This window comes from Acomys minous, assembly GCF_964271855.1.
Source record: "Acomys minous genome assembly, chromosome: 9".
NCBI lineage: Eukaryota > Metazoa > Chordata > Mammalia > Rodentia > Muridae > Acomys > Acomys minous.
In genome coordinates, this window is record NC_140490.1 from 59,932,121 (window position 1) to 59,950,804 (window position 18,684).

Below are 18,684 nucleotides of genomic sequence, written 5' to 3' on the forward strand. Positions count from 1 at the left end.
TCCTATATAGCTTTGATTGGCCTGAAATTTGCTATATAAACCAGGATAGCCACTTTCTGCATGCCATCTTTACACTCCAGGCTATGTGTGTGTCCCTTTGTTCACTGAGCCACGGCATCACTGTGTGAGTGAAAGTAAGATGTGGCCTACATATCAGCCTGTGTTTATGTGATATTAATCCCTCGTTCCAGGCTCGCCATCATAGATGCTCTGTGGGAAGCAAATGGGACTTTTGCCTTAAACCTTTTGAACCACTGGGTGAAGACAGCTCAAAAAATGTATTTTTCTCACCCATGAGCATCTCCTCAGCCCTGGCCATGGTCTTCATGGGAGCAAAGGGAAGCACTGCAAGCCAGATGATTCAGGTAACCAGCACCCTTTCCCAGCAGCTAAATACTGTGGCCTGTCAATTGAGCTGGCCCTCCATGCTCCAAATTGCTCCTGCATATGATATAAGAGTGTGATTGGAGAGTTGATATGCTACTCCTGCAGGAACCCTAGCTATATCATCCTGGTCCACAATTGGTGACTATGTGTGTAAGGTCAATTTTGGGGCAGAAATACCAAAGACATGGCACTAAGGCCCCCGTGACCTCCACTGTCTGCTGCCTGGTCCTAATGGTTCTCATCTCCTTCTACGATCTTGACGTTGATTCCCAAAGGGCTCAGCCTAGGCTGGAAGACCAGGGATAGAACCTGGGGGGGGGGGGGATCTGGCAGGGTGTAGTGCTTTCCTTATCTGCAGAAGGATATGAAGCTCAGAGACAGGCTTCCCCAGAATAAGGTCGGGAGACAATGGACAGAGCACAACTGTCAGCCATTACACTTTGAATCTCTGCGCCTGTGCACTGAGGAAGGCGGCGCTTGGTGCTAATCACTTTCCTGGCTGTGTAATCATGTTGCTCTGTCCTAGTCCTTTAAAGATTCCTGCTGCAAGCTCTATGAAGCAGAGATGGAAGAGCTGGACTTTCAGGGCGCCACAGAGCAGTCCCGACAGCACATCAACACCTGGGTGGCCAAAAAGACTGAAGGTGACTGCAGGCTGCCTCGAGTTTGTTTTCAGTGCTGAGAGTTGACTCCAGGGCCCTGAGCATGTTGAGCAGGCTCTCCTGCGCACTGAGCCACAGCCCAGTCTCTGTTAAGCATTTAGCCTATGTTTTTTTTCAAACTGCTGCAATTATTTGTTGTTTGTTTATTGCATGTTTGTGTTTGTCTGTGCACACCTGCACTCAGGACAACTGACAGGAGTTGGTTTCTCTTTCTACCACAGGAGTCTAGGGGTTCTACTCAGTTCTTCAGGTTTGGTAGTGGGCACCGTTACCTGCCAGGCCAACTCTGATTCCAGTCTTTTTAATTTCATTTTTAATTTTTGAGACAGGGTCTCACTGTAACCCTAGCTTTCCTGGAACTCACTATATAGACCAAGCTGTCCTCAAACTCAGAGATCCAGCTGCCCTTGATTCTCCAGTGCTGGGATTAAAGACCTATGCCCCATGCCATGCTCTTTAGTCTATTGTTAATAATCATATGCTAATGCCTTCATAAGTGCTTAAAGGGTAACAACAATGACCTTTGTTCTGTAGGTCAAGACTTTTTGATACACATGGAGATTGAACCCAAGGACTTGAGTGTGAAAGGCAACATAAAGTACTCTAATGTAAATTTGCATCCTTAGCTCTAAATCAGAAATCAGGATTCCCTTCTCCCTTTGAGGCAGCATTTCTCTATGTAGCCCGTGACTATCATGGAACTCACTTTGTAGACTAGGCTGGCCTACAACTCAGAAATATGACTTCTTGTTGTTCATGTCAGAATTGTTGCTTTTAATTTTAATTTAAACAGATCTTGCCCTTGGTTTATTTGTACAAACAGCATAGGACACTGGTCATCTGTAAATAGTGTGTACTAGGTATTTCACACCTGTCCATCTGTCTTCCCATTGGCAGAAGTTTTTTCTATGGGGCATTCACAGGGGTCTCATCACCTTTGGGAGCCTGAGCTGGGGCTGCAGCCTGGGCCTTAACTGGAGCTGCGGCCTCTGCCTTGGTTTGCACCTCGGGCTTTGGTTGGCAGAGCCTATGACCCTTGGCTATGTAGCTTTGAATCTGCTTCTCAAGCTTGGGTTGAGCGATGAAAGCAAGATGGCTGAGTTTGCGGCTGGGGCCATCCAAACCACACATGCCATCCAAACCACCACAAGTCTTTAATTAGTTGTTTTTCCTTTTCCATTCCTCCTTTCAGATAAAATCAAAGAGCTGCTGTCCCCAGGTAAGTGGATTCAGACACTCTGCTGGTCTTTGTGAATGCCATCTACTTCAAGGGAATCTGGAAGGAGCAGTTTAACAAAGAGGACACCAGTGAGATGCCTTTCAAAGTCAGCAAGGTAAACACAGTGTAGTAACAAGGAGACTCCTGGGCAAGGTCCTCTGTTCACAGAGAGGCTCCTCCTAAGCCTGCGCCTCTCCTGCCCTTGGGCAGCTCAGCAGCCAGGACTCTCTCAGCCTTGGGAATGTTCTCTTCCCTTCCTTCTTTGCATGTCACCCATGGTGGCTGCAGGCTCCATGGCTTCAGGCCTGGCCCTGCTTCTTTCATGGCTTATTCTGTCAATGGCAGCTGCTAAGGCCAAACGTGATGGCAGAGCTCTGCAGTGGACTTGAAATGGTCTTTCATAGAACTTTGGAGGTAAAGTTTCCACTCCAGATGTGGTGTAGAAGGCTCCTTGAGGCCCTGAATGCAGCCCATTCTTCGTGATTCCCTTCAGTAGTGCACACTCCTTTCTTTTCAGTTGTCTTCCTAGAAGTGCTGCCTTGTGTCTTCCCTGTCCTTCAAGAGGACCACACCCCCAGCTGGTTGCCACAAACAGTTCTGTGGGAAAATCTTTCTCACCTGTCTGGAAAAACAGCTGATGGCAGGCGGCTGTGTAATGAGAGCCTGGCTTATGGTCAGTGCTCAGTAAACACTGAAGGAGTGAGTGAAATTCAGTGTTGTCTTGATGGGATGAGCATAGAATTTTGCTTATAGACCAGGAAACAAAGTTGGAGCATATTACTTGCTGATGACTCATACTGCTTTTTATAAACCAAATATAGTTTTCCTCTCCTCTCTCTCTCTCTCTCTCTCTCTCTCTCTCTCTCTCTCTCTCTCCCTCTCTCTCTCCCCATATACTCCTAGACTGACAAAACAAAATAATTACATTTCCCGTTCACACTTCAAATTGAACCTCCAGTTCCTCAGGCAATGCATTTTAAGTTTATTCTTTTATTTTAAAAAAGATTTATTTATTTATTTATTTATTTATTTATTTATTTATTTATTAGGTGTACAGTGTTCTTCCTACATGTATGCCTGCACACCAGAAGAGGGCACCAGATCTCATAGATAGTTATAAGTCATCATGTAGTTTCTGGAAATTGAACTCATGACCTCTGGAAGAGCAGACAGTACTTTTAACTTCTGAGCATTTCTCCAGCCCTTAAGTTTTGTTCTTAAATAAACTCTTCTTTTTTTTGCTGATTAGAGTACTTCTGTCTTTGAAGTCACTTGTTAACAAGATGTATATTAGGACTTCCTTCAAATGCAAGGAGTAGAAACTCTAGTTGACTATAATTGAACTCATACAAGTTCATCACCAACCAGGAGGGCAAGAAATACGTTGGAGCCTGGGGCTGCCTGCATGGGGTGATGCTCTTAGGACCTGGCTCTCCTTTTCTGTTCTGCCACTCTTAGCATCAGGCCTTTTTCCTCATGCTTACACCAGGGTTTTGACTCTGGAGTCCATACAGGGCAGAGAGCAAAAAGCCTCTCTCTGAGACCTTTTCCATATAGTACATAAGTGGTAGTGTTGTACCCAAATTTTGAGAGACTCTCTGAACAGTCCACCCAAGAGTCGAGTCCAAATGCAATGGCAAGGACGTCTTTATTGCAAATTTGAACCGGGACACACCTCCAATGCACTGACACAGCAGATGCAGGGAAGTGGCCTCGAATCTCAATTGAAAGTTGTTTTTTTTTTAAAAATAGACTTTAGACAAATAAATGGGTTTTACAGTATATTATTGGATGACATTTGGGCAGAAAAGCTGAAAGCAGGGAGTTACAAGTCTTGAGATTTCATGGCAGAGTAATAGGTGTAGGGGCAAGTTGGCCTACGGAAAAGATTGGTTGAAGCAGTCATGGGGGTGTTAGGAACTTTGACCTGGCTTCTCCTAATTTGTTGTTGCTATGTGCCAGTCCACCTGATGGTCAGCTTGACCAGCAGAGAGTATATTTGGACCTTCTCAAGGTGAGCTGATTGTGTTGCTAGGGAATATTTTTCTGTTTAGACTGGTTTGTGGTTTTTCTGGAATCTGAGTTCAACCCTTGGCTAGGTTCAACACCAAGTGGAGTTTCCTTTCAAAATGGAGTTTGTCTGGTCCTTACATTTCCCCCTCTCCTAGTAACTAGAGAAGCCCAAACTTGGGCATCTATGTTCTCTGTATTTCATAACTGTCTAGGTCCATATTTTGTAGGGGCTGGTAACCATCAGATGGATGATACCTAGTTTTTCTCTTATGAATTGTGTTAGCTTATTTAGGATACAAGGCCCGAAGGTGAGAAGAAGAAACAAAATGAGCAAAGGACCTAAAAGCATGAATATCAAAGTGGTCAGCCACGGAGAGGAACTGAACCATGATTCAAGCCATCAGTGATGTGGCTTTGGACAAACATAACATAGAGTCTATCATATAAGGGGCACATAGCATGATGTGGAGAAACAGAATTAAGGGCACATTTATCCCCCCCCCTTTTTTTTTTACATAGCATTTCAGCCTTTTAGGTGGGATAATGGATGCTGTAGTCTCTTCCATAGCTTCTTCAAGCTGACATTAGGATGTTGTTATCAGGGACCCAGGAAGGCTGAAAGGCTAGTCAAAGGCTAGGTAATGGGGCGCTTATCAGAAGCATCAGTTTAGTCAATCTAGTTGAAGAGACAGGGAGCAGTCATATCGGTGGGGCTGGTTAACATCAGCTTCCAACAGGTCCAGATCTCAGCAGTTTGTAATCTACAGGTGATCTCTGGATGGAGTCTTTTAGCCAGGTAAAAATCTGCTGAGATAAATATGACTTGGAACAGAATTAAATTTTTCTAGTGATTGGGGAAAGTGAAGAATCCCAAGACCAGGGGGCAAAAATCTCCATTTTAAGAAAGAGGTAAATACGCTTATCTGGAGTTCCTTTGATATGTGTTAGGTGGATCCAGTTCTTTTTTAGTTTATTGAAGTGTATATGAATTTTATCTTACAAAAGGTAGTATATTAATATTACAATCATAAAAGAGAGCAGCATTAGACTCATAACTTTGAGACCCAGTAAAAACATGAACATTTTTTTTTCTCATTTCGAGTAGCCTTGATAAAACGGACTGGACAGATCTGTTTTTAGCATAATGGAAAGTACCCTTAAGTCTATATTCAGAAGACAGCCAAAGGGAAATTAGAATCGTGAGCTTGTAACTGATTATTAAGCAGCCAGTGCTTCACCAGCTTATCAGAACTCTATTGATCTCATTTTTATATGCCTTAAATCATTTCTGTAGCTCTATAGCTTGTGTTTACACACCTTAAAACTTTTCTTAACATCCTTAACCTTTATCACTTGCACTTACCATCTAAGCACTTTCTTAGACCCTCAAATACTTTCTTTTTATTACTAACTTTTAAATAGCTTCTAAGACCTTCTAGCATTTATAAAATGTCTTCTTAGACCTTCTAATATTTTAGATTCTCCTAACTTAAACTTCCATATCCTCAGACCTTACATAAACTTTATGTTATTCTTTTTCTCCAGTTATTAACCAAGAGATACATGCAGTTGATTATTCGGAGTAGTCATCCAAATGAAGGATTAGTAAAAAAGTCACACTAAAATCTGTTTACCTTTTAACATGAAGACCATGAGCCAGGCAAGCTTGTCTGCCTTTTAAATAAGAGACCTAGTACTGGTAGTTTTAGCTAGCTAATGACTTGACTAATGAACTAACAGTGGATCTAATTTTTCTCCAGTTGTCAAGCTACCATTGGCTTATTCATCAATGTGATCAGAGTCCTGAGAAGAAAAAATTATACCCTAAATGAATCTATATATCAATTAAAGTGACAGAAATGACTAGCCAGTTGGCCACCTAGACAGTTGTCTCACTCAGGCTCCTGTGGTTTCCTGGTATCATTGGCAGAGGCAGTCCAGCCATCAGGCACAGAAGACAAGAGGCTGTTTCTGTGGAAGAAGAACATGAGAGACTGACCTTACCTCCTTTTCAGCAATGCGAGAAAATAACTCTCCAGATGTCCAGTTTGTTTTCCACAGTCCATGCTGGGCCTAGCAGCTGGTGAAGCACTGGGGCAGTTTTGCCCAGTGGATAGAATACCACAATCTAGCATTGTAGTCATTTGCCATGCTAAAAATCTTCTCAGAGATCTTAGGAAGAGCCCTTGGTTAGGTTTAACACCAAATGGAGTTTCTGTTTCAAATTGGAGTTTGTCTGGTCTTTACAGTAGTACTTATTGTGGCTCTTGCTAAGTTCAGAGTCAAGAGGCATTGTCTCGCTACCTTGTCACTGCAGTAGACACAGATTGCTCTGTGGCTACAGCAGATGCTGACCGTAATCCATGTATGTGGCCATGCCTTGAAAGGCACAGGATTTTCTGTTGGTATGGCTTTGTATTTAAATTATGAGAAGTATTCCTGCTCATTAGTTTGCCACTAATACAGTCTCCTGATGTCACTTGAGAGCCAACTGAGCAGCAGAAATTAACTGGTTGAGTGTTCGTACTCTCGTGAAGATCTGTTTTCCTAGAGGACAGAAATTTGAGACAAGCACAAATAAGAACACAGTGGTTGTTGGGAGGGCTCCAGTGACATACAGAGGACATGGCAGGATGCTGTGCTTGGGTGTGGCTGCAGTGAGAACCACTGAGGAAACCTTCAGTGTAGGATGGCATGTGAGCAGACACCAGGACATAAGAGTCCTGTTGCAGGTTCTGAGGACCAGTCTGTTGGGCAGTAAGGGACTTAATCCCATAATCCCACAACACTACAAAAGCCTATGACTATAGCAGATCAAAGAAGAGAGGATGAAACAGATAGTGTAGGCATCAGGGTAGGCTCCTTTTCTATTCCTGGGTGTTGGAAGGATGTAATTACCTTCTGTTCCTGCTAGAGTGGAACCACACAAAGGTGTCCAGCCACAGCACTGAAGTTTCACTGCCTTGTCCTGAGACATCTGGCTGCTGTGCTGAGAACAGTGACAAGGAGATCATCCCAGTATCCCAGGGCTGTGCGGATGGCAGTGGAGGTTAAAAGTAAAGCCAGATTTTGGTTATATTTCAAAGTGACAGACAGTACAACATGGCAATGAGTCAAATTCAGGGTCTGTGAGAAAGACAGGGGTCAAGGACATGAAATAGCAACAGAAAGGAGGAGACCACTGTCAACCAGAATAAGTAAGAGTTGAAGGTAGAGCAACTGTGCAAAGGAATGTCAGATTGCAAGAATCAGATAGACTAAAATACATTATTCCAGAGTTCAGGGAGAAGGCCAGGCTAGAACAGTGAATGTAGGAATCATGCTCAAAGTCCTAAGAGTAATTGGGATCCCAATAGAGTAGCATTGTTGGCCCAGGATATTACAGGTCTTTGGAGTTTTTGCCAGTCAGATTTCTGTCACTTCAAGTAATATGGAGAGGACCAATTTAGCCGAGCTGATTACCCATTTCAAGTGTACATCTCCATGGCCTGAGTATCTTCCTTTAGGCCCCACCTCTAAAAAATTCTTTCCTTTCCAAAGCTCCACTCTCATGATCAAGTCTTGAAAAATGGGCCTTTATGGCCGTGTAAAGTCTAAACTGTTTCAGCAGATTAGGGGCTGAAAGAATGTTCTTGAATCCAATCAAGAAAGTGCTCCCAGGGACAATGACTATTTTTCCCTGCTGAATTTTCCTAGTGTGTCTCATTTCAACTTAGTTTTTATGCATTCTGTACAGAATGAGAAGAAACCTGTGCAAATGACATTTAAGAAGTCTACCTTCAAGATGACCTTTATTGCAGAGATATCCACCAAGATCCTGATGCTTCCCTATGTCGGCAATGAGCTGCACATGATCATCATGCTTCCAGTTGAGCACGTTGAACGGAGCACGGTGAGGCGCGTGGGCCCTTGATGAGGATGAGAGGGAGAAAGTGTGGCATTTGGGTTTCTTCTGGGGCAGCTCCCATGGTCATGTTTTCATATTCCATTCATTTATGTGGCTGGGGCAGACCCCACAGCCTAGATCATGCTTGCTAAACACTCAGCATTGAGCTGCTCCCTAGCCCCTCCCAGCTACCATATCACCCCACAGCCACACTCCCTGCGCAGTGTAGAGCCTCCCCATCATCCCAGGAGCCCTGTGTGACAGCACTGTCCTAAAGTCTTGAACTCCCCTCTAGGTGGAAAAGGAAATAACTTATGAGAAATTCATAGAGTGGACGAGGCTGGACAAGATGGACGAAGAAGAGGTGGAGGTTTTCCTTCCGAGGTTTAAGCTGGAGGAGAACTATGACATGAAGGATGTGCTGTGCAAGCTGGGCATGACGGATGCCTTTGAGCCTGACAGGGCAGACTTTTCTGGAATGTCTTCCAAGAAAGGCATGTCTTTGTCCAAGGTCGTACATAAGGCCTTTGTGGAGGTCAATGAGGAGGGCACAGAGGCTGCGGCTGCTACAGCTGCCATCATGTTCTTGAAGTGCTTGATCATCTACCCCCGATTCTGCGCTGACCACCCTTTCCTTTTCTTCATTCAGCATGTTGAGACCAATGGGATTCTGTTCTGTGGCCGGTTCTCCTTTTCCTAAGGAAAGGGTGCTCCTGTCAGTCTTTTACCCACTCCATGGTTTACCTGTGACCCAACTGACCTTATCTACAAGTGTAATTACAGGTATGAAATAAAGGGCTTTTGACACCCCACTTTCAAAACTATGTTTGTCTGCCTCATGGGAGGGCTTTTTCTAGGATCTGGACTTGCACTTCTGTGGGTTTGTGATGTTGCTGGCTACAGAGCTCATTCCTGCCGCAGAACATGCAGTGATGGTACTGGTACTCCACCTGGCTTTACATGTGATGAATACTGACCACCTTGAAAACATTTAGAAAAATGGGATACTCTAACTAAAGAGAACTGTTAATCTTGTGATTTGCCTGGAAATCAACTCCACCATTTTGGGCCAAACTTGAAGTAAGATTTATGAAATTTTAAATACTGACCAAGAGATGGACTTTGGTCAGGAATATTTCCCAGAATTTCCCTCCTGAGAATTGGCCTTGAGCCATGGGTTGCAGTTTATAACCTATAGGCCACTAGACTTTCCCATGAGGCTTTGTTGTATCCAAAGGAGAAGTCCCCAAATTCCAGGAAGTTTCCTGGTTCCCGTGCATATGGGTTTACAGATAATCGTGGACATTACATTCTCTGGTATAAGTTTATTGTTCCTAGGGTGCTACACCTTTGACCATGTCCCCTGGAGGGGGAGACTTGGTGGCACTCAGAGGAAGGACAGCAGGTTACCAAGAAGAGACTTGATACCCTATGAACATATACAGGGGGAGGTAATCCCCCTCAGGAACAGTCATAGGGGAGGGGAATAAGGGGAAAATGGGAGGGAGGGAAGAATGGGAGGATACAAGGGATGGGATAACCATTGAGATGTAACAAGAATAAATTAATAAAGGAGGAAAAAAAAGATGTAAAAGTCAAAAAACTGATGCAAAAATAGGTCATATCTCAAAGGGACAATAAAATACCCCAAACTCTATGTCCCCAGGTTTGTTTTTTCTATTAGGAACATAAAAAGCTGGTCAGTGGCAGCACATGGCTTTAATCCCAACACTTGTAAGGCAGAGACAGGATAGGCACATCTCTGAGTTTGAGACCAGCCTGGTCTACAGAGCAAGGTCCACATCAGTCAGGTGTACACAGACAAACCCTGTCCTGAAATACCTAAAAAAAGAAAGACAAGAGAATAAAAGGAAATAAAACAACAAAAAAGTTTTAAATCAAAGTATATTTTAAATACATTGATGAAAATATCAAGATGTATGTTATAGCAACACAGAAAAATCACCATTATAGGCCCCAGTTGCTGTTGATATTCTTAGTTTGGGGGTTAATAAATCACATAGAAGATGGTGGTTATAGATGGACAGGTGGATGGCTCAGGAGTAGATCAGTCACAATGTCAAGGTCAGTGCTGGAACGTCTCTTATTCCTCAGTTAATTAAAGTGTCTTGATTTCACTTTCTACAGAAAATATTTAGCAGAAAATTAGTATTAAAGTTGAGGCTGCCACTTGGGAGATATCTCTTTTTATATCTTTTATTTGTTCATCCTTTGATGTTTTCAAACTTGGGAGTCACAACTTGCGCCAAATCTGATCTGGCCAACCTTCTTCAATAAACCAATTAAAAGCACCATAGTAAAGTGGAAAGCAGGACAAGGAGATTTGCTTAATGTGGTCATGTTGGGAATAGGGACAAAGAGATCTGGTAAACCCTCAAGTCCATCTTCCTGGTCCTGACTTGAGATCAAAGGCAGCAGGCTGGGTGAAGGTGAGGTTTTGTATCTCACTGACTCACAGTTGTCTGGGCTTCAGTATTTTCTAGTAAAGTTGTCTGACAAGTTAGGATTATGTTGAATCTTAATTAGGGAGACAAGTTTTCCTTCTGGCTCGTAGTCAGAGGTTTCTTGGAAAATTCCCATATTGTTAAAATCCGTTGTTTCAAAGGTCAGGTTGAGAATACAACTGTCTCTGTAGAATACTTTCATTTCTACCAGTCCAGTCACATGGGAAGGATCAAGTTTTATATAAATAGTCCCTCCAAAAAAAAAAAAACCCATGTGTTACTACATATGACCGGGAATAGAGTACAGATAGGTAAAGGAAATGTCTAAGTTTGGTGTTGGTGGCATCCTAACATTTAAGAAGCTTCTGGTTAGGAAAAAAAATTACTGGGCATGGATTAATTCCAGCACACAGGAGGTGAGCCTGGCCTACAGAATGAGTTCCAGGAAAAGCAGGGCTACACAGAGAAACCCTATCTCAGGGAGGGAGGGTAGTGGGGACAGAAGCTAAAGGCACAGAGCTCAGGTTTAACAGGATTGATCAGTCGAAGGACACAGAGAGAGACTCATCAACAATGCTCATTTTCCCAGGAATATTGGGAAGAGGACACAGATGTAGCTTTGGTGTTTATTTTTAAATACCCGAGGAGTTCCCCTAAGCTTGAGGGTGTGGTCCACAGCAAGAGTGGTGCCCCCTGTTTCCTGGCCTAGCCTGTCAAAATGGTGGCCTCTGCTAAAATGGTGACACCTGTCAAACAGCTGCACCTCCTCAGCCTGCTGCCTTTGTGAAGGCCTACCGCAGGAGCTGTCCGAGGTGCCTGCATCTTCTTTTTCTGCCTCAGCCTGGGGCCACCAGGTTAGGGCAAGTGAAGGCATGAGCCAAGGTACCAGGAAAACACAGTATATGTAAGTGGCATGGTTTGTCTGTGCAGTGAAAGGGGGCTTATTTAGGGTTATTTTATAAAATTTGTACGCTCTCTGGCAGGTTTGTTTGTTTCCTAAAGAACACAGGAAACCATGACACTCTGTGTTCCTGTGACCTGGTAAAGGACACAGATAAGTGTCAGTATAGGGAGAATAGGGATTGCTTATGAAGCTTGGAAGGCTTTCTTGTGAGAAGTATTTACCTCCTAAGCAAGACAGAAAACCATAACTCTGTGGTCCTATGACCTGGTAAAGGGCACAGTTGAAGGTCAGGACAGGGAAAGCTGAATGTGGGCATCAGAAGACCAGGATGATGGGAGGAATGTGCTCTCATCTTGGAACATGCTTCCCCAACGTTGCCCATCCTCACTGAACTGTAGGAGGTAAAGAGATGTTGAAGAGATAGCTGTCCTCCACATAATAATTGCGCCTTTATGGAGACAAGAACTTGCCACAGAACAGGATGCTGTTGCTGTTGTTGTGCTTGATGAAGACAAGGAAGGTGTGGCCAGCACAGAATGTTGGGACATCATATTACAATAATGGAGCACAGAATATAGTAATAGTAACTGAGGCTGCTGCCGTCATCTCTGTGTCATCCTCGTTGACCTCCACCACACTCTTGTGAACAAACACAGGACACACACAGGCCTCTCTTTGGAGACATTTCTGATAAGTCAGCCTTGCCTCCTTCGAAGACACCCACCATTCCCAACTGTTGAAACACAGACTCCATGTCACAATCCTCTTTCAGCTTAACTTTTGGAAGGGAAACTCTAATGTTGGTGCTCATCGTAAAGTCTGGTTTGGTCCAAGCTGTTAGTTTCACAAAAGTGAGATTGTTTTCTACCTGACAAAGCAAAATTAGAGACCTTCAGACTCACAGTTGAGGTCTTACCCAGAGCCACATGGGCACTTCCTGCTCACAGTAGATTCCATCATCATACACAGGGCACTGCCTACTCATCTGTCCAGTGTGAAGGCCTCACTGTCCTGCTAGCTTGTACATGGCTTCCCTGATGGGCATGGACACCAGCATCAGCATAGGAAGGCCTGGCTGTCTTCGGCTAAATCACTTCTGAGACATCTTTTGTACACACAGGTTTTTATGTCCAGGTAATTATGGTTTAGGTCAATTTGCTTTTGTTTTCTTGAACTAGGGTTAATTTTGAGACAGTAAATTGTTAGCAAGTCATTGCTGCTGCAATAAAAAGTAAAAAAAATTAGAAAAGAGTACCTGGGTACCTGGGTACCTGGGTTGAGTGATTCACACAAGTAATTTCAGCACTCTGAGAGGCAGAGGCAGGTGGGTCTTTGTGAGTTCGAGGTCAGCCTGGTCTACAAAGTGAGTTCAGGACATCCAAGGTGGTACAGAGAAACCATGTCTCAAAAAAAAAAAAAAAAAAGAAGGAAAAAAGGAAACAAACAAACAAACAAACAAAGAAGGGCTGGCATGGTGGCACACAACTTTAATCTCAGCAAATGGGAGGCAGAGGCAGGCAGTTACCGTGAGCTTAAGGTCAGTGTGGGCTACAAAGTGAATCCAGGACAGCCAAGGCTACATAGGAGGTCTATTCAGGGTTGGGTTCTTTGGGTTTTGTAGGCTGTTTGTGGCTTGAATATAAAATTACAACAAAAGTCTCACATTCTAAACCCTTGTTTGGGAGGCAGCTGACACTTTAGGAATGAGCTGTGCCATCCGAATGAAGGACAGAGTTACTGGAGGTGTACCTTGGAAATTCATCTTCCTTATCTTTTTTTGCTGTTAACTAATGCACACACACCTACCACCATACTAACAATGACGGCTGTAGGTGACTTGAAATGAAACTCCTGCAACAGTGGGACACCATAAATCCTCCCTCCTCTAGGTTATTCCTGTCAGATATTTTGTCAATGATGAAAAACTAACACCCCAGAGAAGCAATGCCATGGTTAGGGAGCCGGACTAAGGTAGCCAGGGGAGCTGTTCTGCTTACAAGGACCCCTGATGCCATGCACACTCCATTGTGCACCATTCAGAGGATGGCTGACACACTGTGGGGATTCCTGCTGCAGGGAAGAACTAGATAGGCCATAGTGATCTCCCCGACTCTGTGCTCCCCTGGTGTCCCTCTCCTCTTCCTCTTTGTTAGGTTAAAGTGCAACACTTTTCTGTCTACTTTATGTTTTCTGATATTAAAATAAGATATTAACAAGGATGCTGACTTGGGGTTATGTTTATGGAGAGGACTATGTTCTCAGCACTGTGCTAAGTTTGTCACCTGAGTTGTGTTCATTTCCCCCTATCAGGTTACCACTGCCCATTCTAGGGATGAAGCTATGTCATGTGGCAAGGTCACACGGCCCACAATGTGAGCCTCGGACACGGCCTTGATCCCAAAGCCTTGTGCCTGCACATAGCTTGAGGCTGGATCTATGAGCACCACCTTCTCAAATGGAAGTTACAAAGGCGAAAACACTGAGTTCTGTCCTAATGAGAAAGGACACAGGGACACTTGCTTCTTCTTGGAGACTTTAGAGTGGTGACTGCTATGGACTCTTGTGCCTCACCTGGCTGAGGTCCACACCATCATCTGGGAGCAGGACCAAGCTAAATTGACTCAAATTTAATGATACACTAACAAGATACAGGTTTCCTGGGGTGTAGACACATTTCCAAGTTTGAATATCCCCTTCTACGTGTCATTTACTCAGCTCATCCGCATACTTTCTCTCAGTTCTAGTGTAAAGGACTCCCCTCCCCCCATTTTTTGGTCCATATTCCTGAAGGCAGACATTATTCCTGTTTCTACTTGTTCTTGCCCCTTATACAAGCACTGGTACTGCACATACCACACCGTATTTCATCTGTTTGCACATCTGTACTGAGGCCAGAGACTGAATCTTCTCCCGCTCTGTCTCCAAGTGGCTCCTGGCCTGTTCAGTAAATAGAATAATTCTGTGGAACAAATGAAGCAATAATACCGTATCTGGTGAGTCACAGGCACCATTTCCCCAATTCTAGACAGTTCCTGTAATGAAGTCATTAAGACCGATGATCAAACATCAAACTATTTGAAGAATAAGATTGTACTTGTTCTAAAGGACTTTGCCTATGAAGTTACACAGTTAACTCACAGGCTGGGAAGTACCCCTGTCCTTGAACAGGTCTTATGTTGTCTTTAGATACACTGATGGCCCTGGAAAACAGGAGGGGCAGTGTGTGTGTTTGGAGGGAATGTTCAAGGAAAACTGCAGTGATAACTAGACAACAGAGTCCTGTTCTACAAATCACTTTCTCCTTGAGCTCAGCAAAGAGATGCCTTCCTCACAAGAGGCTGGGTTTCTTTGGCTCAGGGTGGGGTGATGCTGTGCCTTGAGTGACCCCAGCAGTATTCATGCTGATGCCAATCCATCATGCGAGGTCTTAGGAGGTGGAGTCTTTATGGAATGATTAGGTCATGAGGGCTTTGCTGTAAGTGGGCTAACTCATCCATGTACTAAAGCATTAACTGGGCAATGGGATATTTTTTTCTTCTTTTTTGAGATATGGTTTTTCTGTGTAGCTCTGGCTCTCCTGCACCTATGTAGACCAGACTGGCCTTGGACTCACACAGATCCATCTGCCTCCATCTCCTGAGTGCAGAGATTAAAGGGGTGTGCCAGCACTGCATGGGGCACGCTGGGCTGTCTTGAATGGGTCTGGTATAAAGCCCATTTGTCCTTGCCTTTTGTATGCATGCTTTTCACGGTGTCAAGCCATGGACCCTATCAGGACTCCACAACATCTCTACAAACAAGAAGACCCTCACTAATATACAGTGGCTCATTTGCAGACCCCATAGCTTCTATAATGACAAGCTGAGTAAGTCTCTGTTGTTTATAAGAACACATTGTCTGTAGTTCTGTGTCATAGTAACAACAACAGCCAGTACTAAGACAAGCAGGGACTGAGAAGGGGGGCTTCCTATTTTCATTTACAAAGAACAAAACCATTGTAACCACTTCCCCAAAGAGGACTAGTAAATGGCACATGTATATCTCATCCACTTTCATTCTAGAAAACCAGCCTGAGAAGTGCTGCAGGACAGTGTATGTGAGAAAATGCTTGAAGAACCAATTTTAAGCACCCATTAAGGGTCTCACAGCCATTAAAATGAAGAAAGGGTAGTTTTACGTGTGTGGTACATGGGAGTTTATAAGCTCAAAACCTTAGTCAGTTCACCTGTTGATTTTTTTTTTGGGCAAGTATCTCCTCTTAGTTGTCTGCATTCATCTTTCCCATTGATCAGCCAAAAGCAGAAGAAACTTTGAGGTGAAGAACATTTTCCCTTGCACAAGTGTCAAGGGAAGAGCAGCCCAACTAGTCCACGGTACCAAGAAGCTCTCAGGATGATGGGGTCTTAGGTCTTTTACTTACCGTTCATCTCACAGAAAAACAAATTCATCTAAAACTGTGTTAGCTATATTGTGATAAAGACTCCCAGAGGCCCATCTGGGCACCTTATGACTGGCGACAAATGTCAAGGTCACCTGCCAACTGTCTACCTCTTTTATTATTATTCTTATTAGTACGTGTTTCTTCATATATTTGAGGCAATGTCTTCCTGCGCATCCTACGCTGACTCTGGGCTTGGTTTAGCCTATGAACTGGAGATCTTCCCACCTCAGCCTCCCACACACTGGGATTACAGTGTGTGCCAGAATGCCTGACAGCCACCTCCCTTTAACCCATTTATCCACACCTGTTATCACCTGTGATATTTGTTACATTTGACTTGATGTAGTATTGAGGGGCCATACTAGTTCTTGCTATTAAAACTCACTGTGACTCTCTTTTTTGTAATACTTTTAAATTTTAAATTCATTTTGTGTAGGGGTGTTTGCCTGTATGTGTTTATGTGCACACTGTGTGTGCCAGTTGCCCACAGAGAAAAAAACCACAAGACATCAGACTCCCTAAAACTGAAGTAGAGGTAGTTGGGAGACTCCATGTGGGTGCTGGAAGCTGAACTCAGGCCCTGAGTAGGTGCAGCCAGTGTTCTTAACCATTGAGTTATTTGTCCAGTCCTGAGAGTGACTCTTAAAAGAAGAAGAGCCTGCATGCTGGCCTGTAACCCCAGCACTTGGGAGGCAGAAGCAAGACCATCGCTGTGAGTTTGAGGCCAGCCTGGTCTACAAAACAAGTCCAGGACAGCCAAGGCTACACAAGGAAACTCTGTCTCGAGAAAAAAATAAACAAACAAAAAGAGAAGAAAGAATAAGCTTTATTTTCAAAATAAAATTTTGGAGCCTGGTGTGATGCATAAGCATTTAATTGCAGCAGTTTAGAGGCCTAGAGGTAGGAGGAGCTCTGTGATTTTAAGACAAGCAGGGATTCATAGTAAGAAAGAGAAAAGCAAGGGAAAGAAGGAAAGAAATCAGAAAGTGGTTGCACATCCAGAAAATTATTAAAGAGATATTATGAAGTTAATAAAGCTGGATTAAAAGACAAGAAAAATTCTTTCATGATCCCAAATTTCTTGTAATATTTAGTATCTCTTCAACATTGTTTTATTTTATTCTCATTTCATGTGTGGGCTTATGTTGATACAAAACATACAATTCTCACCACAAAGGGAATAAAAGACTTCATTCTTAAACCAAACATTGGTGCCCATGGCCCAGCAATTCAGCTTATGCCAAGTCCCATATGTCAGTGTGGGTTTGTGACATTTCTATAGTATCAGGACAAAAGAAAAGCTCCTAAATCCACAGGCTTTTTACATACAGTGCTTGATGGGTCACAGAAAAGTGGGAGATTTCTGCTCTAGGCTTCAGATGCAGTCTGATGTCATTATTAGCCTTTAGTAGAAGCCAAGAGCCCATACACTCCAAGGACATTAGATCACACATACCTGGGGTCTAACAACTCAAGATACAGTGGGTCTTAATCTGAAACATTCCAACTCCCCACAATCATTGAAGTTACAGTCAGTTAATTAGTTAATTAATTAATCAGCCTTGTAGAATGTTAATTCAAAGTGGTTCTTTTGTGTGTGTCCTAGTTTCAGTTAATGCATACTTACATGTTTATTTTATTGTAAAAATAACTTACAAAAAATAATCCTAGTGTGACCTGCGTGTATTTGGTGAGTGATGCTTTTATATAAGTGTGTTGCTTCATTAGCTGGTTACTGTGAGAAGAAATAAAATCTTTCCCTGAAAAAAAATCCTGATCTCTTACCTGAAGCTTCTTCTAAGAAGACTCTTCTAAGAGAGAGAGAGAGAGAGAGAGAGAGAGAGAGAGAGAGAGAGAGAGGGAGGAGAGAGAGAGGGAGAGAGAGGGAGAGAGAGAGAGAGAGCGAGCACACTCATAGGTCCAATTGCTATAAAAGAAGTCTCTACCTCCTCCTCTACATCCTTAGCAGGCTGATCCATCATGGTATGTGGAGAGGGGACCTCCAAGCCAAGTCAGTAGCACTGCCTAAGGGAAGAGGGACTGTAAAGACATGGATGTGTTAGCCTGGGTGAGGACAGAGTTTTCATGCCTCTGGAGCCAAGAGTCTTCTGTCAGAATTCTCGTGAAGTGTCATTTATATATATATATATATATATATATATATATATATATATATATATATATATATATATATATATAACAGAAATAGGATGTTTGGGACTGGAGACATGGCTCAGCACTTAGGAGCACTTACTACTCTTGTGAGGGCCTGAGTCCTGTTCCCAGTGTCCACTTCAGGTGGCTCACTACTGCCTGTAACTCTTCCTCCAGGGCATCTGATATGCTCTTCTGTCCTTCAGGGACACTTGCACACACATGACATACACTCACACAATGGCACACACACACTACATATAAGTAAAAAAGTCACTGGCCTATTCTCTCAGGGACCTCTTTCAAGCCCCGCTAGTGCCATCCTCCTAGCCTGCCACAGCTGAAGGAGTTCACCTTGACTGCCGGTTAAGTCTACAAGCTTCTGAGGCATGTAAACCAGAGCAGGTTCTCTGGTGGAACCTGCAGTGGCATTTTTTGCCTACCACCTGGTGCTTGCTTGGTGAGATGTCTGCGTAACTTTTATATTAGTGTAGTATTATTAGGCATGTCTGTGTAACCTGAGATTATAGGAGAGGCAAATTTTGTGTAGTTA

At 43.5% G+C, this 18,684-nt stretch overlaps 1 protein-coding gene and 1 pseudogene across 2 annotated transcripts in view; both read left to right on the forward strand.

Moving 5' to 3' along the window:
- The first annotated feature begins 224 nt into the window (after positions 1-224).
- Positions 225-18,684, forward strand: part of LOC311605701 (serpin B6-like) — a 48,999-nt gene continuing 30,539 nt past the window's right edge. Inside the window, exon 1 of the mRNA XM_084796431.1 lies at positions 225-365. Coding sequence (XP_084652557.1) covers positions 294-365 — 72 coding nt within the window. The 5' untranslated portion in view covers positions 225-293. The remainder of the gene's footprint in view (positions 366-18,684) is intronic.
- Positions 752-8,988, forward strand: LOC311605018 (serpin B6-like; annotated as a pseudogene). Its single transcript, XR_014783660.1, has 5 exons — positions 752-784; positions 914-1,031; positions 2,242-2,383; positions 8,018-8,173; positions 8,463-8,988. The product of XR_014783660.1 is annotated as a serpin B6-like (transcript).